This window comes from Malaya genurostris, chromosome 1, assembly GCF_030247185.1.
Source record: "Malaya genurostris strain Urasoe2022 chromosome 1, Malgen_1.1, whole genome shotgun sequence".
NCBI classification, from domain to species: Eukaryota; Metazoa; Arthropoda; class Insecta; order Diptera; family Culicidae; genus Malaya; species Malaya genurostris.
In genome coordinates this window covers 143,226,571-143,249,221 of record NC_080570.1, presented here as the reverse complement: position 1 = coordinate 143,249,221, position 22,651 = coordinate 143,226,571, and the positions used below count along the sequence as shown (strand labels likewise).

General features: G+C 38.2%; 2 protein-coding genes across 6 annotated transcripts; one reads left to right on the top strand and one right to left on the bottom strand.

Moving 5' to 3' along the window:
- The first annotated feature begins 2,665 nt into the window (after positions 1-2,665).
- Positions 2,666-5,719, top strand: LOC131426007 (probable Dol-P-Man:Man(7)GlcNAc(2)-PP-Dol alpha-1,6-mannosyltransferase). 2 transcript variants are annotated; one of them, XM_058588390.1, is made up of 8 exons: positions 2,666-2,809; positions 2,890-2,943; positions 3,013-3,201; positions 3,261-3,393; positions 3,574-4,273; positions 4,338-4,481; positions 4,598-4,702; positions 4,766-5,719. In XM_058588390.1, the coding sequence occupies exons 3-8, from the start codon at positions 3,076-3,078 to the stop codon at positions 5,688-5,690; spliced, it is 2,133 nt and encodes a 710-aa protein (XP_058444373.1). In that variant the 5' UTR covers positions 2,666-2,809; positions 2,890-2,943; positions 3,013-3,075; the 3' UTR covers positions 5,691-5,719. The 2 variants fall into 2 exon arrangements, with proteins under 2 accessions (XP_058444373.1, XP_058444374.1); XM_058588391.1 differs by lacking the exons at positions 2,666-2,809; positions 2,890-2,943; positions 3,013-3,201 and having other exon boundaries at positions 3,368-3,507.
- Positions 5,720-8,991: 3,272 nt separating this feature from the next.
- Positions 8,992-22,495, bottom strand: LOC131426006 (uncharacterized). Of its 4 annotated transcripts, none has more exons than XM_058588388.1 (3): positions 21,526-22,108; positions 10,197-10,443; positions 8,992-10,053 (listed from the first exon to the last, which is right to left on the bottom strand). In XM_058588388.1, the coding sequence occupies exons 2-3, from the start codon at positions 10,408-10,410 to the stop codon at positions 9,650-9,652; spliced, it is 618 nt and encodes a 205-aa protein (XP_058444371.1). In that variant the 5' UTR covers positions 10,411-10,443; positions 21,526-22,108; the 3' UTR covers positions 8,992-9,649. The 4 variants fall into 4 exon arrangements, 3 of the variants coding, with proteins under 3 accessions (XP_058444371.1, XP_058444372.1, XP_058444369.1); XM_058588389.1 differs by lacking the exon at positions 21,526-22,108 and adding an exon at positions 20,826-21,513; XM_058588386.1 differs by lacking the exon at positions 21,526-22,108 and adding an exon at positions 14,278-20,805.
- Positions 22,496-22,651: the final 156 nt, after the last annotated feature.

The window sequence follows — 22,651 nt, the reverse complement described above, 5'->3', positions numbered from 1 at the left end:
TATTGGCCGTTCTAAAAAAAAACGCGTGATATCATGTCAATTGAATGGGTGCGCTGGGCTACTATTTTGGTGCGCACGAATTTGACATTTCTCTTTCCTACTTCTATGTACGAGATTCGATGCGGACTCGCCTGAGGGCACCATGTTCGCAAAAAAGGATGTTGCCAATGATTTGTTCGGGAAATGTGAATGCCGGATATCTTGTTATTATGATCACAGAGAACAGACATCCAAGCTAGTATAAACTTTTTCAAAAAAGCTGTGTAAAGCATACTAGTAAATATCCGTTAAAAACACCGTTGTGCACGACTTTGCACGCAAGAATTACCATTGTATGATAGCTAGAACGCAAGAGTCGATAAGGTGCTGCTCGAAGCGCTTCTACAGAAGAATTGACACTTGGTGATTGCTTCTTAAAACAACCGTTTAATTTCTTACACAAATTAGAATCTCTGCTTGGATGTCTGTTCTCTGTGATATGATGTCTTTGTTGGCAATCTAACGCAACACTAGTTTTACCTGTCGTGCCATCTATGTTTCATTATTTGAATCTTTCATATGATGATTGAATTTTACACAAGCTCTGATTGGCACATTGTCGCAAAGCTGATTTACCGGTAGCGACACCTGCCAATGAAAAATGGAACCAAGAAAAGGAGAATTCTTCCGGAAATTTTTATATCGGCAGTAGTGATTTGCATCATTTTTATCTTTTATTCAATAGTACAAATAGATATCAGCAATAAAAGTACACTCGGAGTAGAAGAAAATCGATTTCAAGTGATTACTACTACTTTTTTTAGTGTAAACTACGATTAAACATGGAAAATCTTCAGAAATGTGTGAAATTGGGTAAGGTTAGGTTTTTTCGGATCAACATTTTTTTCAACAGAAACCAGTGTAATGTTGATTTCTCGAGTACTAGAATGTATAGTGATCGAGTACTATTTATTTTGGATACTTTATTGGTTATTTCCAGGCATTTGAAAAATGGTATCACCCCAAGTTTAATGCTCTATTCTGAATTACCACCACAGACTAACAGACAGGACACTCAAATTAGATTCTTCAATCATTTTAACGGTCATTTCGAATATTTTTTTATTTGGGACAGTACCCACATGTGTCATGATGGCGCCACGTTACCCTATCAAAACATCCTGTCTGTCATCTAGACTTTGTTTATTTTTTTCATTTACCAACAGAGTTGCCATTCATACAGAATTACCTGTAATGTATTGATTTGTATACGTCCATGCGAATTTCATGCAGGATACAGATTTAATACATATTGCCAAAACTATATACATAATTGTGCCTACTTCTCATCCTCCAATGTTGAGTCAAATAAATGGTTACCTTCCAACATCGCGAAAAAGTTAAATATATTATCAACGTTATCCAATAATTTATTGTGACGATTCATTTTCGAATATTTTGATGAAATCAAGCATCCCTGCAAGCAGCTGATCGGTGTTGACAAACGAGGGGAAACCAACTAGTAAAAAAAAACTTGTGCATAACACAAGGGGTGTACAGATAGTAAATAGTTCGCGCAGTACGATATAGGTGGAACTAGTGCGTCACGAAAAATTATTTTTATAAGAATTTACTCATACTGTCATGTCTGTTAGTCTATGTTACCACCTCAGAGTAAAAACTTTTTCTTCAACTTCTACTATGATGTTTTAAATGAAAATGAATTTGAAGTGAATTTTCAACAGAAATCATTGAAAAGGTGGAGTAATTAGAAAATTTCCTACCGATTTGACAGCTCTTGCTGAAAGTATCATCTCTGAACAAGCAGCGCCTCTACATTTCAGTTTTGCGACAATATGCCAATGGGGATCTCATGTTATTTCAAATATATTGTAGAATTTTAGGATCTGTTACAAGAACCATTCATTTGAAAATGTAAGAAAATTAACTTTCTTTTATTTCGGGTAGTCATGTTTGATTTCATAAGATGATGTGTTGACAAATATTGAGATCTGAAATTCGTTTCGGTTCGGTTCAGGTTTTTTTGTCTTCAAGTGACAATTCAAAATGTACGGGACGAATAAAATCATTCGAAGATGATCAACATAGCCTTTTCTCACACGCTGAAATCGGGACCGAAAAAGTTCATTGTTTAAAACAGAATCTTTGGTGCAGCAAAAATAACAAAAGTGACAAATGATTTTTCTCATACGAAACTTAATTTTTCCCATGAACTTGAATAATTTATAAATGGTTTTCCAAGTGAACATTTGTTTTCCCTTGCATTTTGACAGATCATCATCCTCGCTCATGAACGCCTCTAGTTGTGAAACACAACGTTAGATCGCCCATTGATTTGGCAGCTTTCCACATGAGCAGCGCCTCTGCATTCGATTTCAAGGTAAATATACCAATCGACTCGTGACTTTTTTCTGCGCAAATTTCAACCGTAGTTTCGAAATAATGAATTATAGTACCAGCAGCGACACATTGCATTCAACATTGCACAAAACCGAGTGATTTGTTTTACCACAGGGTATCTCTGCAACTCCCACTCACTCACGCGTTAATGCACTGCTTGCATGCGAACATCGCGTTACTTGTTGTGTTACATTTATAGACGTTGAAACGTCATCCTCGTTGTGCTGTCAGCCTGTGACATATGGTGTTTATTTTTGTTTTCATGCACACCCACAACCGTCGTCGTCGTCAGTTCGTCTCGTCCTGACTGTTCGGTACCGCTGCCGTTGGTTTGGCAGCGCGCTTCACCCGTCTATATATTTTTGTTCATTTTTGGTTATTTTTAAGAATTCAACGGAGAAGAGCGACCGTAGGTTTATTTTGTAGCATTATTTTTATTTTGTTGTTACCTTTGATTGAAATGTTTCGTGTGGTGTGATTCTCAATTAGGCACGAGACCGGTTGGGGGTGGCTGTGTTTGCTTTAGAGATCTTTTAGTAAAAGGTGATAACTTGTATGGAAAATTCATTGCTTGAAATCCTTACACAATTGGTGTTTGTTTTGCACTTTTAGAAATCGAATTCTGTCGCGGCGGGCGGAAACGGCAAAAGACAAAAATAGCCTACCCGTATTATTATGACATTGCTGGTATTCTTGATTGCGGTTGCCCACTGCGTCTATACACCGTTCACGAAAGTGGAGGAAAGCTTCAATCTGCAGGCGATTCACGATTTGCTGTACCACAGATTGAACATTAGTCAGGTTGGTAAATTACCCATGGGAAAAATTACTGAAATTATGCTTTCCGAATTTGATTTTAGTATGATCACCTGGAATTTCCCGGTGTCGTTCCACGTAGTTTCCTCGGGCCACTATTCATCACGTTTCTGGTGACGCCTGTGGCATCGGTGCTTGACTTTTTCGAGGTGAACAAGTTTTGGATGCAGTATGTCGGTAAATATAGCCTGAACTTTTCCCAAACGACAACGAGATTGACTGGCTTTGGACGATACATGATGGACATAATTCTTTGACATTTGAGGTTTAACGCAACGTCAACAACAGACCGTAACACAACTTGGGCCATACTAGCTAACATGTTTAGTTATGCGAAATTTTCCTGTTCCGTTCTAGTTCGTCTCGCCTTGGCGGCCACTGTAGTATTCGCATGGAGCCAACTTCGTGCGGTAGTCCGCAGTATCAGTTTCGGGGCTTCACTGTGGTACATTCTGATCACCATCACCCAGTTTCACTTTATGTTCTACATGAGCCGCCCGTTGCCAAACATCATGGCTCTTCCGTTGGTCCTGTTGGCCGTGTCATACTGGGCAGATCGTCGCACGAAATCGTTTATCACCTGTGCCGGAGCGGCCATTATAATTTTCCGTGCGGAACTGGCCATGCTGTTGGGGCTGTATCTTCTCTACGATATGTACTACGACCGTGTGAAGCCGCGGAGCATGATTTATAAACTGGTCATCATTGTCGGAATTCTGCTACTACTCGCAACGGTCGCCGTCGATAGCTTCTTCTGGCGTCGGCCACTGTGGCCTGAAGCGGAAGTTTTCTGGTTCAATACAGTGCTGAACAAAAGTTCCGAATGGGGAACTTCGCCCTTTCTGTGGTACATCTATTCGGCCCTTCCGCGAGCGATGGGCTTTTCGATTCTGTTCGTCCCCTTCGGACTGATAATGGAACCACGGATTAGAGGATTGGTGATTCCGGCGTTTGTGTTCGTGCTGCTTTTTTCGATGCTACCACACAAGGAACTTCGGTTTATTATCTACGTGTTTCCTCTGTTGAATGTGGCAGCTGCTTGTGCCTGTAGTAAAGCGTTAGTTGAAGCATGCTGGGTGGAAAGAAAGGACCGAACATTAATTTAACATTGTTTGTTCTAGTTGGAGTTTACGCTGGAAACGGTCCAAACTTACCACAGTCGTAGCGTACGCAAGTCTCGCTCATCTGTTAGGGAATGCACTTCTCACAATGTTTTTGCTGCTGGTGGCAGGAACCAACTATCCCGGTGGAGTCGCAATATCGAGGCAGGTTTTAAATTATTCAAATCTGTTGGTATAAAAAATGAGGAGGTTTTATGCCTATCAGAAAAAATTGTTTTTTTAAAATAATATAGAATGATTTCAACGGGGTCTCCTTTCAGGTTCCATCGACTCGCGGCGGGTGAATCGAACGTGACCGTTCACATAGACAACCTGGCCGCGCAGAGCGGTGTCTCTCGGTTTTCACAAATCAATTCCGACTGGATGTGAGTTCTGATGTGTTGCCTCATTCCACCATCCTTACCTGTTAGCGTTAAATGTTCTTTCAGTTACAGCAAAGAGGAACGGCTCATTCCAGGCGATCTACGATTGCACCGGTTCGACTATCTGCTTACGGAAGCCCGGGACAAGTATTCGGACGAGATGCGGTTACTTAGCCAGACGCACGAAATTCTGGAATTTGTGGAATGCTTTGACAGTATCGGATTGCAGTACCGGTCGGTGCTGCCGGTTAAAATCAAAACGAAGCCGTGCATTTTTATCATGCACCGTCGACGCGAAATCGATGTTAACCGGATCCAGTTGAGCTTCGATGATGTCCTGGAACCCGATTCGGTTGGTGGCAGTGGAACGCTAAGCGATCCGGAGTTTCCGCCGATCGAAATTGTAGGCAACGACGAGGAAGACGAAGAGGAGGAGAAGGAGGAAAATTGTGAAAAAGATGACGAAGAAGAAGAGGAAGATGATGAACCGGAGCAAGAAGAAGACGAAGAGGAAGATATTGAACCCGAAGAAGACGATTCTGGAGAGAACTTTCGGATTGAAGTCGACCCTGAAGAACCAGAGCCAAAAGAGAAAAAACTTCCAAAATTGAGAAAAATTCAAAACAAGGATTACACAACTCGACGATCATCGCACCCGTTACCGAGGCTGTCCAAAGGGAAACTAAGGATTCGGGAAATTCTGGAAGAAAATGCCCATCTGTTGAAGGAAGACGAAGCAGCGGAAACAAAGGAGGAAAAGCGGTCCAAAGTGGCTTCGTATCTGAAGCACGCATCGTTGGCATCTTCAAAACTGAAAGCTGCCACTCAAAGAGTTCTCAAGGAGGAAAAGCTAAAACAACTGACCAGTGAGCTTGCCCAGCTGGACTTTAGTGAACTGTGCAATCTGGATAGAATGTCGTCACGGGAGTGTTTGAGGAAAATCATCGACGAACAGTACGCCGCGGAAGAGCAGGTGAATGACGAATTATGATATTTGTTATGAATAAAGGTTTTTCGAAACGCGTTTGTTTGACATTACTAATGGTTGTTGGTGCCGGTGCAGATTTTTTTTAACGTTCATAAACCCTGTAGTCTACGGGGGGTACCCAAAAATCTGATAGTTATTTTTCCCATATTAAAAAAATAGTTCTAAATTCAGCCAACTCAACCAGGGAAGGGCGTTTTTGGAGGCGGCGTGCTTGACCTACTGTCTGTCAGTGATTCACAGAAAAAAGGATGTTTTCATGTGTTTTTGTTATACATGCAAATAACTTTAGTCCAGAACTCACAGAGGTGTTACCTCAATCGAATTCCGATGATCCATTCTGTATACCGACCAAATTGTGTTCCGAGGCCACTGTTCCATCGACCAGTCCCGCCTCAATGAAATGTTTTCATCAAATGGATTCCAACATTACAGAAAGACTTTCGATCCCTTGTGAATGGCAAGCAATCGACGCATATTTAGTTTTTTATTGTTTCGAGTTTTAACCTTAAGGTCATTCACCTCTTCGGGCCAGAAAAACTTTCTGACCCTAGGTGTGGGGTTAGGAATCGAACCCAGGCGGGCGTATTTAGTTTAGGTTCTTCGCTTTAATATATATAATTACCATTTTGCGATCTTACCAATACTCTAGTTTGTTTCCAATGTCCTATTTCTTACCAATCGTATCCAAATCGGACTGATAATGGAACCATAAACAATAAACAAATATTCAGTCTTCGGAACCAGTCAATTACACTCATGGGACATAGTATGATATTGTACACATCTGAATATATTTCTTTATAGATAATCCTACTCATACAGTTGCAGTTACTCATAAGTCGTATTTTGCTTTGTACATCGAACAATTTAAGGATCAGTTGAAAATACTAATATATGGATAACGCAAAAAAAAATTACCGGAATTACTATCAATTTGAAACCACATTAAGGTTGTTTAAATTCACATCAGCAACAGGACGTCAAGCCGAAATAGTTTACCTATTTGAAGAATTTAAAACATTTTTTTCATTTAATAGGAATAATTACATACAAACCTATTCGCATCCTTTCATTCTGCTACGAACGCAGAAAGCGATAGCACTCAGTCGACGCCGTCATCAGGACTTCTGAGCGCTTAGTTATCTCACTTTTTGACGACTTTTTTTTTTTCAAAAATCCGTCATTGTGGTGAACAAAAAAAGGTCTCGTCACTCATTGCTTCTACTTTCTAACGCGTTGGACGCGCTCTGAATTTTCCCTAGCAAATTGAAGATTTTTATGGGCTCTTTGGCAGTCTGTGATCGATTTCAGAGATCTGTGAAATTCTCTGTCATTTTTAAAATCTGTGCTGCATATTGAAAATTTGCGAAAGAATAATCTGTGAACCTAAGCCACAGACTAACAGATAGGACATTCAAACTAGATTCTTCAATCATTTTAAGGGTCGTTGGAACAGTACTCGCATGTCATGATGCGCCATCATGACATGCGAGTTCAGAAACCATGTTCAGAAACAATCAACCTGTCATCTAGATTGTATTTTTTTTACCACAGAATAATCTGTAATGTACGGTTTTGTATACATCCATGCGGAATTGATGCAGGATACAGATTTAATACATATTGCCAAAACTAAATACAGAACTGGCCTTCTAATGACAGTTCGACATGTAGATGATGTTTTCGAATGACACTGTCAAAATATATAGGAATGTTTATTCTCCTATGAAGTTTTATTTATTTGTAGCTGAAATTCGTATAATCAAAGAATATTCTGTTGTAATTAGGGAAACAACATTGATTTCTATCAATTAGAATTTCAACTAGTATTTTCAATATTCCGCTTGAGAATAAATCTAAGTATTTTGCCTTCAGGAAGACCTACAGATTGATACTTGTTGACACTGTTCTGAAATAATTGGTCTGGTCGTTTATTCCACCCAGTAGTTGTTTAAATATTTAATTTCGATTACGAAAATTGATGACATAACCTCACTTAGTATGAATATCTAAATATAGTTTAGTATTGAAGAAATTATAGGTTTACTTTTTATGCAAAAGTTGAATGAATGAAAAAATTTTACCCATTCCGTAGGTTTGTTTAAGAAAAAATTACTAGTGAAACATAGAAGGCGCGGAGTTGATTTGAGTTTTGCGTTTAAAAATCAATCACTATATGCGTCGTAACCATGACAATGTTTGTTTATGTTTGGAAAAAATAACAAATTACAGTACAAACTAGATTAAGCGATTTTGCTGCATATTCAGTGATTCCCAAAATAAGAAAATTAAAGTCACTTAGAATTATTACTTAGAATTTATTTACTTTTATTGTTTCCATGGCATTTTGTCGGAGCTAATCGACGCTTATTAAGGCATATTCAGTAGTGTTCTAGTTCTAGATGCATAATTTATGTCAGTTACAAAAATTAAATCTGAATTTTATAACAAGAAAACTGGCAGCCCCAGCAGTGTTATTCGTGTTTCAAATATACAAAAAATAGAACGGCATCGTAGACCAGTTTTTAATTTGACAGAAGAACTGGTCGAATAAATAAAACTAGAACGGATTGCTGGGGATACCTTTGTTCCGGTTTCTGCTCTATTATGGATCTTCCATATAGAACTTCTAGCTGCTGAATTTCCTCTTAACGAAGGGTCAGTAAAATTACATTATTATTGAGCCTACTAGTTCACGATCAGATGTTCGTTCAGTGGCGTCGTCTGTAAATTCAAGTGTGGATAATTTCTTTAAAAACGAACTGCTTAGAAATCTATTCATGAACTGCGCAAGCTGCTTGAGCCAAATCAGTCTCTTTTATCTAAACGTTTGGTTAGTTGGAACAGAAGCATTCCACAGTCATATTTGTTCTGTATTACTATAAAATACCTTAGTTCAAATTACAGTGCACAAATAACCATGTACAGGGTTGCGCAAAGGAACCTGACACATTTTATTCTCCGGAACCAAACAAGGGAGGAAGGAACCGAACATCCGGCATCGGAAGGAAGAAAAATGAGGGTTTTTTTTCGTCCAGTAGTTTTCCATCATGGAGCCGTGGAGTGTTGCTCACCGCGTTTTTGTTTATAACTCGTTTTTGAAGAAGCAGTCGTACGTTACAACTAATCGTGATTTTAAACACATTTTCAATTGAAGACGAAAATGCCGGTGTCGTAGTTTAGTAGTTAAATGTTTATGCAATTCAAGCAACCACATGGTGCTAAAAATTTGCATAATGTAGAATATGAAAAAGCTATTCCTAGAATGTGAGTTTGAACTTGAAAAAAATAACAGCAAACGGAGTCATTTAATTAAAATCTTTATTTTTCTTTGGTACTTTCACATAAACTTAACAAACAGTAAAATGTCGCATAGCAATTTCAACTAGTTTTGTTTCTGCTAGTTATCTTATCCTGTACCGAGCTGTGTTAGTACAAGTAATACTATTCAGTAGATAAATAATGTAACTATTTGACAAGAGCTATTCTGCTCTCAAAATGAGAACGTGTTAAAACTTCACCATGCGGTTAGTGTATGTGTGATAGAGTGTGTGTGTGTGTTCAAATAACTTCAAATTCGTGTGGACGATCGATAAATCCTAGTGAGATGTAGATGTGCGACAATGTGGGAGGTAAAGGGTTAATTTTAGTATGTAATCAATCGTTTAAATAATTATAGTTTAAAACTCGTTACTTGGTCACAGAAGTTCGTTTAAAGCATATTTGTCTACCCTTTTTAGGACAGTTTATTTAAGGGTAATATTTTCAAATTTAGGCCACAATTTCAAGTATTTAATGTTTTTAATTCTAACCAGATTCTACTCTTACTCGAATCCCGTGCTTGTTTAGTTTCCGTTTCGTGAGTATTGAAGGTTCATATAAAATAGTAGCCATTGTGGTGCAACGCAAATTTTGAGATCAGTGGTGGTCAGCAAATCCTTCGTTAGCTTTTACCCATTAGTCTACTGCTGCAATTCATCCGGATCCAGCTGAATGGTTGTGTGATTAGAATACAGTCCGTAGTTTCCGCTTTGTTCGTAATCATCGCCACCATCGTCCTCATCGGCTATCATAATATCCGGTGATTGTCCGGTTGGCTGGGCAACCGCGGGCACAACGACCGTTTCGTGCAATGGGAATTTGTCATCCTCCCTGGAAAGATTTTCACTTGATTGATCCCGCAGTCGGCGATATTGCTGGATGAGTCGAGTCAGGTTGGACGACTCGTTGATGGCAGCCGATTTGCGGGCTTTGATGGTTTTGCTGTGGATTAGATTCCGATAGAGGTTGGTGTAGAACAGTTCTGCCGGTACTTCGCTCCGGTTTGCCAGCTGAACTGCCAAGTGGTCCGGGATAACGATGTTGTCTGAGAGAGAGAGAGAGAGAGAGAGAGAGAGAGAGAGAGAGAGAGAGAGAGAGAGAGAGAGAGAGAGAGAGAGAGTAATTCTAGTTAGTGCAAGTGTCCAAACAGTTGCAAGTTCGTGTTGGGATTGTGGTTACGAAACGAACCAACGGTTTGTGTTTTCACGATCGCCTGATTTGAGCTTGGGTCCCACAGGAAGATGTAGTACAGCGATAGCATGATGGCCACCAGCGAAACGCAAAGCACGTATGCCGCAACGGTTAGGATCCGGATCGCTTTCTGGTTCTGTTTGGCCTCGTACAGCCGGTCTTTAGAATCCTCACCGGCCAGCTTAATTTTTTCCTCGGCAACGTAGCTCATGCTGTCTTCTTCGTGAAATCACATCGAGTTTACCTGTAGGAATTATCATTACACTGAAGTCGGATCCAGTCGAATTAAAGCGGGGAGAATCTAAGCAGGCCTAGAAGACGGTCGACTAGTACTGCATGAGTAGTGTGCGGTGTCTTTTCAAATAGTCGTATTTTTTTGACTGACAATGGTTATACCGCATTTTAATTTTTTTTTCTAGTTGACTAGCTATCCCGAATCTTAAAACTTTATTTGAAGGACTTTGGAAGTTTGGAAAACCCGTTGAAGTATTCTGGAATGCAAACCCAACAATATACTGATATATCAGTACAAATGAACATTTGTTGACAGCAGTACCTTAAGGTACCGCAGAGATAAAACGTGAATTTTACCGATAAAATCACCTACCGAGATTTGAACAGCTGAGGTCGGTAATCCAATTTAAGGGTGTATGGTAAAATTATCTTCCAATAACCGAACTTCTGTCAAAACTGATGGTCGTTAAACTAACTGTCAAACAGTTATTAAAATTTTCAGTGTCTTTTTATTAACCAAACAAAAAAATTCTTGAAGAGTACATCGAATGGGTTGAGGTACAGGTGCTAAAGTTTTTAAAACACTAAAAATTTTTTGTTTACTTATAGGCACAAAATAATAAATCACTTTTCCACTTGCTGCCTGCACAAATCGTTCGAGGGTAATTTCTGGTGAACTCGACGGATTGTGCAGTGTTTTGGAAGGCGCTCATAATTCCGGTCAGCCGGAAAACATTTGACCCCTTTTTCGTGGAACAAAGCCATAGCCACAACAGGTTGGAATTTTCTTCATTCGTTTTTGTAAATTTGTTCTGTTTTTTGAAATCCGAAAATCCAGAATTTTAACCAAAGGAAAACAAACAAACAAAAAATTACCGAACAATCAGTTAGATTCATTTGGTTTACAGTTTACGGTAGTTGTTTGACAGTTCAACAATAACCGAACGATCGGTAATCAATTTAATTACCGAACTGATCACCGAACGTTCAGCTGTTGAAAATTCGGTAAAAAATTACCGAATTCTGCGAAATTTTCTTAATGTGTACAATATTTTAGTGATACAGTTTATAACTTTAGTTATGTCTATGTTTTAATTTTTACTTCTTGTTGTTTCAGTCCTAAATTGTTAGTGACTTTTATTTCATGTTTGGATTTATATCCTTGTGGTCATGGTCAAATCGGAGAGACGTCTTTCATCAATTTTGCAGGTATACACACTTAAAACCATTTCTTGAGCTCGGCATAATAAAATGCCGAAACTGATCAGCAACACCTAAATTTGCTGATTGCTCAGTAATCAATACGCATGTTTCTGAACTTCGTTAAATGCATTCACTGATATTTCGGTAAGATGCTTCACTTTGCCGAAATTTGGCATAATTGCTTGCTGAATTTATCAGTAAACAACAGATATGCCGACATCAGCAGAGACGTTTGCCGAGATTTCGTAATATGCGCTAGCTGTTGCCGAGATTCAGCACGACAGCTGTCATTTATTGCCACGTTACATTTTCGCTACGCATTGCGCGATTATTTTCTGATGAAATTCTCGAGTGAAAAAATGGATAATCTTCGAAGAAACGTGGAACCACTTGCAATTAAAAATATTGAATAAATATAGTGACATGTTTCGCTTTATAAAAAGCGACTTTATCAGATCACATTATAAGGGAAAAACACACAACACGGGGCTCAAAGAGTCCTAGAGACAAAACTTTGGGGGATATGTGAAAAAATAACCCAATGCATGGACAAATTCAATATATCAAAGTAAGTTTATTTTTTGAACAATATGCATCAATAAATATTGAAAATTTTTGTATATTTATTTTCATATTTCCAGCTCGACTCAAGGTGGCCGCATCCGGAAACGCCGCTTTTTATTATGCTACATGTTTTAAGGTAGAGGCTTTAAGCACTATTGGCAACAAATTTGTAAGCCTCCTTTAAGTGTTAATAAAATGAATTTTTGATCCTGAATGGTGTGTTTATAATGTTTAGAAATTACAAACAAAATTAATTGACTAGATTTTTAATTACTGATGATTCGGTAATTTGTTTTTTTCATTTTTTCGTTTTATTGGATTGCCGAATATTCAGCGAACGTTTCACTGAGCAAACAGTAAATTTTATGCTGGCGATTTCGGCAATATTTGACGTTTGTCAAATTTGAGGGTGCCGAGACGCTCAGTTATTTTATTTTTGCCGAGATGATTGCTGATTACTCGGCTGTGCGAATCTCGGCATTTTTTTGCCGAGACTCAGCTAAAAAATTTAAGTGTGTAGATGAGAGCAAGTATGGGAATTTTGCATTATTGAACATCGTTTGGGGACGTCACCATGAATCCGTCAAGCGAATAAAATCTTCGGATTATGTCACATCGAGAATTAAATTCCGTGACTAAACGAGAAGCAGGAAATAATGACTAACCGATTTTTCCAAATCCAGGATTTTTTTGGAACTTAGAAACACATCTCAGAGTGATTTCTCATTAGTGTTCAGGAAAAAACGCGAGATTTAATTATTTCCCGTAGATATCTGGAGAAATAAGGGGCTGTCCATAAAAGACGTCACGCTTTTTTTTGGCAATTTTTGACTACCCACCCCCCATAGAAAAGGCAGAAATACGTAGATCTACGAATAAATCCGTAGGGTTGGCATCGCTGGTCACAACACAGGTTCAACGCGGCTTGCTATGATTTCAACTTAAATTCCAAATCTAAATGAAATCCAATGGCAAATAGTTAAATGTGAATGCCGTGAAGTTGTTGCATCACATAACAGTAAAAATATGGTCATTGAAACTATCGTCTCGTGAAAGGCCTTTTTTATCAAATGCCTATCATAGGCGAATAGGAACAAACAAACACACACACACTTTTTGATGTATGTAGAACGAATGAAAGTAATTTTCCAGTAGTTTCCATGTGGAGATTAGGTCCATCATGGTTACTCAATGCTATACGCAATAAATCAAGTAATCAGTCGGCCACATTGCCTTTTGTCACGCCAAGCGGTCGCCGCCAGAAGTCCGACTGAAACGAAATCCGAAATTAGGCCAAAACCAACAATCCACCTGCCACCCCCCGGGTATGGTTCTACCATTTCAGGTACTCGCGTGAGAGTCCTCGCACATCTTTTGCCGTAGTAATCCATAGCTGTAGTGGCTTTTCTTTTTTTTCTTGAATGAAGAATGTGAAGGAAAACGGAGGAATGTTGCTGTTTTGTTTCGAGTCTACCGAGAGGGCTTTTGAAATGTCATTCTCTGCAGGACTCGCGGGTGCTTGCGGCTTACTGGGATGTGACTAAGAGAAATGGTTCTTATTTTGAACTTTTGGTGATTTTTCCAGAATTAATTTTCTTGTGAACAAAAAGTTTTCGAAGACATTGTGCAGTAAATTGGATGATTTATTATTAAGAGCACTAACAAAGAGGATGTTTCGCAAATCGGGACACCCCCCGTGCCTGTGACATGCAGCAGCAGAAGTGGGTTCATGGACAAAGTAGGTTAAGGAGTCGTTTTTCCACCCCAACACGCGCTTTGCCGAGTAACTCTTCCGTTTATCGCTTATACCAAACGGTGCAAAAGAGATTTCTATCGCGGGTTCTACCGATGGAGAAGAAAGCAACTCGACATCGTAAAATATGAATTACGATTGCATTTTGCGCATCGCAGTTTTGACGGCATCTCCCGGCACTGTTTTGATTAATCCAACACTTGAAAGCATTTACTCGTTTACTGTCCGCACAGGCTGTTCCGCCAGCACTACTCGACCGTCGATGATAATTTTATGGAATCTTTCCTGTTTCTGCTTAGAGACCATATTGCTACGAAAACTCACGGGTTGCTGCTCTGGAAGCGAACAGTTTTCACTCAAACGAATAAATCTGTGCCGTTTTTGCGGGAGTACATTAAATTGTGCATTGGCACTTACGTTCCGACACTTTTCACTCGAGGCGTATTTATTTTCCAGCGAAAACGCGAATGTTCCAAACAACACATAAAAAGAAATAGAAACCTAATCCTCGAAGTGTAGGTACTTCATAAATGCGTGTCAGATCAGAGCAAAAACATAACCAGACTCTAGTGGCCGTAGCGGAAAGTGTAGATTTTCCGACTGCTTGTTGCTTTGTTTTTTTCAGTCGACGCAATTCTTCATCCAGAATTCCTAGCCGAAAAGCTGTTAAAATTAACTAAGGTACTTTCGCTGTACAAAAATTTCCCGCATTGGAACACTGCTAACAAACCGAATCGAATGAAAAGTTTTCGCTCACTAAAACTAGCGTGGAAAATTCACACGAAAAAGGGGAGTTTCTCGTTGTAATACATCTATGAATGAGTGAGTCAATCAATGCTGGGATAATGGGGCAAGAGTGATTCTGAATTTTTTATAGTATTGCGAAATCCACATATACCCCAGGACTAAATTCAGTTTCTATGTGTTAATGTATAGTCTTTTTCTATATAAAAAAAACTATTTAACAAATTGTAAAAATTGAGTATTGTTTACGGCAGCCGTGAAATGTTTGCCCCAAATAACCGACCACGACTCACGAGAAAAGGGATTCTCTAACTTTGACGTTTTGAGGGCGAAATCTCTCACAGGAAAAATGCCTCTAACAGGAATGAGTGCAGCTGTTGCACTTCTAATCGAAGTAGGTGACCCGTTCGTAATGGAAACCTCTAAGGAAGACGCTCGATTGACAATTCCACAGCTAATTTATCTTTTGACAAATTGAAAAAGAAAATGATTCCGTAAACACAACCAACCGGAAATCTGTTACCAAACACAGCGGTAAATGCTTGTTTTGATTGAGAAACTGCTGAGAGTATGTGCACGCTTGCGCATTGATCAGAACTTTTCCAGCTGCATCATCCGATTGATTGCACTTTGTTCCCATCAGCTGTAAGGTAAACAACCTCACTGACGATGTAGGGAAACGGCTTACTCAGCAGTGGAAGTTCACACGGACTGCTCCAGCTTTGCACTAGCGGTAGGAACGAGGAATTGTGGTTGCAGGGATGAATTCTGGCGCGATGAGTGAAGAATCCTTTTTGAAGGGAACGCACGATGATTTGTTAGTTCTGGATGACTATATAAATTTGAAAGCAAAAAACGCAAAAGAAGCGTACCTCTCTGTGATGCCTTGCACAAGTAGCTCTCCTGTATTTTTCTACTGATTGTACAACTGAGGAACCGATCATAAACCACATAGACCAAAATTTAGTACTAAATTTTAATCTATTTTTACAAGTTATGAAAATCTCTTGATCTTGAAATGTTGCCAAATTTCTCATTTATTCGAGATACACAAACCGAAAAAAGATACCATTAGAATCACTAAAAGCTTTTTGTTTCCTTATAGGCAGAAAATAATTTTGTATCACTTGTCCACTTGCTGCCTACACAAATCGTTCGAGTGTAATTTCTGGTGAACTCGATGGATTCGGCAGTTTTGAAAGGTGGAATAAAACCATAGCCACAACAGGTTCAATTCAATTTTTTTCATTCATTTTTGTGAACATGTGTTGTTTTATGAAATGCGAAAATAAAACAATTTTAACCAGAGGAAAACAAACAAACAACAAATTACCGAACAATCAGTTAGATCCATTTGGTTTACAGTTTACGGTAGTTGTTTGACAGTTCAGCAATTACCGAACGATCGGTAATCAATTGTATTACCGAACTGATTACCGAACGTTCAGCTGTTGAAAATTCGGTAAAAAATTACCGAATTCTGCGAAATTTTCTAAGTGTGTAGCTGATGATAGTTTCACGTCAAAACAAAAAAAAAATGGAAAAAAAATTCTGGCTGAGTTGGCTGCATTTCGAAGTTAATTTTTTAAATAAATGAAATTATGAGACTATGTGTACTTTGAACAAACAAACCCTGCCCCTTGCAGAAAAACATAGATTTTTATCAAAGAAAACAGATATAAATGGTGTTCTTTAGGAGCTTGTTCATATGACATATAAATAAATAATTTAAAAAACCTAATACACGGAAGATGAATATAAATTGTATTCGAAATACGTATATGTGATGTGACGTTCATTATACATGATGTATAGTGTTGTGAGAATGAATTGGCGTAAGAAAATCCTGCGCTCCTGTTACTTCTATGTATGACGTTCAAGCTAAATTGGATAATCGTTTTTAATCCGCTGCATAACATGCTTTGTGATTGGACATGTTTTGCCTTTCTCATACCCAAGTAACAATTTTAATAATAATAATAAATACTTGTAGCTGTCTTCAATGCTACATAATGAATCTTTATTAAAACTTTAAACTCCACGAAAGCCTACTGAAAACCTCTATGAGAGCATGTTCCTGCCAAGTGGACAATTCTTCATAAGGTTTATAAAGCAAAGTGAAGAATTAGCATAAACCTGCGTTAAAACTCCAAATTCAAGAAAATTTTGAAACCAGCTTTACGATCAACATTAAATTTATTCAGAAGGAATTAATTCCGCTATGAATAAAATGTCGTTTTGATGATATTTTTCTTGACTATGTGTGTGTCATGTCTGCTTTCAATGCAATCAGTAAGAAAATATTAGATTTTATTTACGTGTTTGAGACTTTTTCCGAACGTTGAAACTTCATGCGGTTTTATTTTTATCGTGAATGTATGGATAAAAAAATAATTATAACTAATCGCCTTGAAATAAATGCGGTTTTTGCGAAAATCTCCATGATTCATAAAAAATATTTTTTGTGATTCTTCGTCATTTTTGTATAACACTGTTTCGTGGCGTTAAAACTTGCGTATACGGTCTGAAAATGAATCATGAAAGCCCATCATTTTTCCTCGTTTTTGCATTTCGAAGTTTATTTAATGTCTATAAATGCTACGGTATAGGACATCATAATGGCGGCCATGAAATTTGCTTAAATGCAAATTCCACTTAACCTAAGAAGCAATAAATTAAATAGCCTACCAAAAATGTGTCATAAATGTACTTTAGAACCCTCAAAATTGCTCTGAGTGAAACTGCCATCTAATGAACACGCACACACACAAAACTAGATTTATGAAAGAATTTAACTGACAATAATGTTTTGAAGAAAATGTTTGAAAGCAATATTAAGAGTGTTTGCATGGTTTTATTCTAGTACACATTGTTTTATTCTTAGTCCAGTTGTTAGTCTTGGTAAAGGGTTTTATAGAAGCTCTAAAAACTATGATATTACTTGTCAAAAGAGACATTTATTATAGTCGCCATAAAACAGGTAGTGATTGAAAAATCAATTACAAAACTCCTATAAATTATAATCAAAACCATTAGGCATTCGAATTGTTACTTGGGATATAGAAAGACTATACAATCACTGAAAAAACCAACTTTTGAACCGTACTTTGTCATATACCATTCGACTCAGCTCGACGAGATGAGCAAATGTCTGTGTGTGTATGTATGTGTGTGTGTGACAAATATTGTCACTCACTTTTCTCGGAGATGGCTAAATCGATTTTCACAAACTTAGATTCAAATAAAAGGTCTTATGATATCATAAAAAAAGTTCCGGAATTTCGTTTGGATCCAACTACTGGTTCCGGAATCACAGGGTGTTATGCACCCAAAATGTGAAAATAATATCATTCACTTTTCTCGGAAATGACTGAACCGATTTTGACAAACTTAGATTCAAATGAAAGGTTCTCTATAAGAATATTCCAGTTTTCATTCGGCTTAAACCCCTGCTTCCAGAGGTAGAGCGCTTAGTGTAAAAATGTCACTTTCAAGAATTTTTTCATAAGCTTTCTCTTTATATTTGCTGGTTAATTTTTCTAGTTTGACGACCATGAGAGTATGTAACCAAATAAACCAACCATTGATAATCCCATAAAAGATCTGCTGAATTTTATTCAAGTCTGACTACCGGTACATTTATTTTCCAAAATTCAAGTCTTCATAGAGAATCGTATATGAATTTGTCAGTCATATTAGTGTATGGTTGAATGAACCGAATGTCACTATGTCGATATCCAGCTTTTGGTTGCGGAAGTACCAACAATAGTAATCAAATGTAATAGAGTAACAGGTATTTTGGTCACTTCATATATTTTGGCCCACCTAACAAACTTTATGGATTTAATCGATGTTAAGTAACCCATGTTGCATCAGTTTGAAGTTAATCACATTAAATTAGTTATTGCGGAAGGGTTTTTTCGAAGATATTACAACATTTGATGGATATTTTTACAAAATGGACCAAAATAAAATCAATCTTAAAGTGGGCCAAAATAACTGATCGGCTGAAGAGTTCGTATCGTTTCTATTAGAGGGCGCCACTAGAATTAAATCCATACCATTTTCAGTTAGTACCAACCTTCAAAAGATACGTGTATAAATTTGACAGCTGTCAGATTATTAGTTTGTGAGATATTGCATTTTGAGTGTAGCTACTTTTGTTATTATGAAAAAAATGGAAAAAAGGAATTTCGTGTGTTGATGAAACACTACTTTTTGATGAAAAAAAGTGACGCCGATACCAAAAAATGACTTGATGAGTGTTATCCAGACTCTGCACCGGGCGAAGCAACAATTCGTAAGTGGTTTGCAAAATTTCGTACTGGTCATATGAGCACCGAAGACGATGAACGTAGTGGACGTCCAAAAGAGGCTGTTACCGATGAAAACGTGAAAAAAATGATGTTCAATAACCGTAAAGTGAAGTTGATCGAGATAGCTCACACCCTAAAGATATCAAAGGAACGTGTTGGACATATTATTCACGAATATTTGGATATGAGAAAGCTTTGTGCAAAATTGGTGCCGCGTGAGCTCACAATCGATCAAAAACAACAACGAATTGATGATTCTGAGCAGTGTTTGGAGCTGTTATATCGAAATAAAACCGACTTTTTTCGTCGATATATAAAAATGGACGAAACATGGCTCCATCACTTCACTCCGGAGTCCAATCGACAGTCAGCTGAGTGGACTGCACGCGATGAACCGCTCCCAAAGCGTGGAAAGACTCAACATATTGCTCCCATTCATACCCACAAATTCATCCGCCAAACAAACAACTTTAGGGAAAAATTCATCTCTTTTGCCATAACTTTTCGCTCGTTGACAAAAGTACTCGCATATGGCGTAACAGATCTTGTATAAACGATTAACAAAAAATGCAAAATTTTATTCCAGATTCTATGTGATTCAATAGTATCAAGGATCAAATTTTTCATCAATTCACCTTTTTCTCAACTTGTCCATTTTCAATATGGAACTGATTTGCAAGTATGGGCAGTGTAGGCTTATTCTGTTCAGAGAACAATAAGGCTTTCTGTAGCCTAGCAACAAATCATCAAAACTAAGATAAAACTCAAAACCATAGGGGTATTTCATGAAGAAAACAAACATCGGATGTTATTCGGCTAAAGTACGCTTAACACGTTATAAAGGGTGATTTTTCGTTGATTTCTTTTTGGCAACACTGTTTTTGACAGATCATCGTATCGTATCTTGTGTCATTGTCAAATTTGTTCAGTTTGCTCTATAATTTATTCATGAATCGTCCTTTGGCCTATAGTTTAATCATGAATGGGCGCTGGCAAAGTTGGAGGAAGATCCACTTTTTTATGGAAAAATTGTGTTATTTTTGTTAGGGCTAATGTCTACAAGGATAAACCAGCACCGATTGACGCACTGGAAGCCAATATTGAAACATTTATTCGTGAAATACTGGCCGATGTGTTGAAAAAAGTCTGCAAAAATTGGACCTTGCGCATCTTCAAACATTAAATATTATTGATCGTTCTAACGATTCCAATAAGGATTTAAAATTATTTATGTAATTTTTGATAATCAAATCCTATACCTCTAAAAAATCACCCTTTATCAAGTGACAGACAATGGCTATGTCAACCTCACGAAACGTTTTTATGTCCGGCACGTGTACATGTTTTAATAATGAAAGCCATAAATGAAATTTCAACGAACGGCAAAGTCCCGTTAACGTTGACAAAAGTTGACTGATCATCTGAATCGTACTTGAAACGGTTTGAGATGATGAAAGCTAATTCATTTCAAAATGATGACTTTGCAGGACTTAGGTTGTAAACGAGCTGTCAGAAGGCCGAATGATAGTGATATCAGATTTCTAGTGAAATTCTGTCAAAGCTCACACGTTGAGTTCGATTACCATAGAACATTTTGTTCATGTCAAAATCGTCTACTTTTACTGCTGGATCTGTATATTAATAAACAAAACTACCAATTACAAAATCATGAGTAGCCAGTAAATATTTTACCAAGCAAACTGTCGATTTTTGCTGTAATGTATATTTGTCAAAACTGAGATTATCGAGACTCTCCATCTATTGCGAGACGGTTACCGACCTTGGTACAGTAAATCTCGGCAATTCTCTTACCGAAATTGCTACCATAACAAACAAATTAGTCCTATCCAGCGAACACTGCAATACTATACCAAGGAAAATCTACTGTCTATTGACTTTATAGGTTACATTCCAGAAATTGCTTCTCCTTGGTCCGCGGAAAATTGTTGCATAACTAATGATAATCCTGTTATATCGATAGCTGGAACTAATGAGGGACGTCATTTCGCCTCATTCTAAGACCGTAACGACTGTCAGTATGGGAATTACACAAGCTACAGTTGGTTGGCCATGATATTAATAACTTATACTGACATGGCTGAAACCTGTGACAGTTTTCCACGACATGACTGCTGCTCAAACGGGTCACGATCGATTGTTTCCAATATTTTGTATGTTCTACAAATGCTACACTCAAAAAACTAATGAAACTATGACCACTCTTTTTGGTATAAAGGTGCCATTGGGGCCATTGATTATCTCTGTTGATTGAAAGTACCAGGTATTGACAAATTCTTAAATATTTTTTGCACTATATTACTTGAGGTCTGATTCGATGTTACGTGTATGTTCTTCGACTTCGCTTAGAATCACAAATTTGACTTTGAACTGCTTCAATTGAACTTCGATGACCACGTTGCGTTTAAATCGCTCGGAAGAGCAACCACGCGTTCCCATCAAACTGTCACTGTCACTCTTACACTCACTCAAACCAATCAGTTTATAGACTTACCTTAAATTTAATCGTTCCTAACCTAAAGCTGCCCTATTCCGTGATCCATTCGACAGCTCAATCACTGTTACTTTCGTCACAGTCCATCAGCCGGGCAGGATTATTTATGCTGGCCAGGTCCTGCTTGGGCGTCCAGAAGAAGATGTAGTACGCCGAGAGACCCAAAGCGGCAAATGAGACGGTAAACAGATAGAGGAGAACCACAAACACCCGCACAATGGTTGGGGTTGATTTTTTCGGTTGCGTCCCCGGAGGACCATTTTCGGCACTATCTGCATCCGTAGCATACAGAGGCTGGTTTGGTGTGGTACTTTTATCGCCTTCCATGTTTCAATTTGGCCGGACCGATCGGTTTCAGTTCTGCTCTGTTCGCTTGTCACTGTAAGACTGAGCCGTCTGTGGGGAAATAAATTCGAATTACTATACATACACTCCTCGTTGGTTCGATTTTTTCCCTTTGAACGCGCGATAAATGAATCATATGTCCAGCCGGGAATGCATCCGTGCGCTGACCGCTCGTCATGTAATGGGCCGCTTGCATAACAGGATTTGGAGAGAAAAAAAGGAGACGAAGAAAATGGTTCGAACAAAACAAGTGGCCTCATTCAGCGAGGCAGGCCGTGACACTGATCGCCCGTCATTATTGTGCCATTCGGTAATCGAAACAAATTAGGAACGGACGATTTACACCTTCGACGCAGGCGGCTGTGAAAAGTTTCTACGTTACTACGGTATCGGAGAGGTAAATAGAATGGTAAGCTTAGCTTGTTACACCGCATACAATACGGGTATCATAACACACGTGTAGTCGTGGAAAATGACACTTGTGGTGAAATAATTACACATTACCCGACCGCAGAGTAATTACATTTCACTTGATGTTTTCATTCCTTCTGTTTACGATTATATTAGCTTCATATCTGAATACAAAGTTTTATTTAGATTTAATCCCATTAAACTGCAATTTGACGGGAATTCTCTACGACTGTATGAAAATCTTTATGTCACTTCCAGGGCACAATTTGGTGACTCGAAATCTAGAGGATTCATTTATCATATTTATCCTTAGATCAACTACACCAGGGATTCGCTAATCGGAAAGCATCACTGCACTTCATCTAGCGAA

Excerpts from the sequence above, each read along its gene's own strand:
- LOC131426007 (XM_058588390.1), top strand. The coding sequence starts at position 3,076 with ATGACATTGCTGGTATTCTTGATTGCGGTTGCCCACTGCGTCTATACA. Across the intron at positions 4,274-4,337 it reads GCTTGTGCCTGTAGTAAAGC|TTGGAGTTTACGCTGGAAAC; the intron begins GTTAGTTGAAGC and ends TGTTTGTTCTAG. Across the intron at positions 4,703-4,765 it reads CAAATCAATTCCGACTGGAT|TTACAGCAAAGAGGAACGGC; the intron begins GTGAGTTCTGAT and ends ATGTTCTTTCAG.
- LOC131426006 (XM_058588388.1), bottom strand. The coding sequence starts at position 10,410 with ATGAGCTACGTTGCCGAGGAAAAAATTAAGCTGGCCGGTGAGGATTCT. Across the intron at positions 10,054-10,196 it reads CGTGAAAACACAAACCGTTG|ACAACATCGTTATCCCGGAC; the intron begins GTTCGTTTCGTA and ends TCTCTCTCTCAG.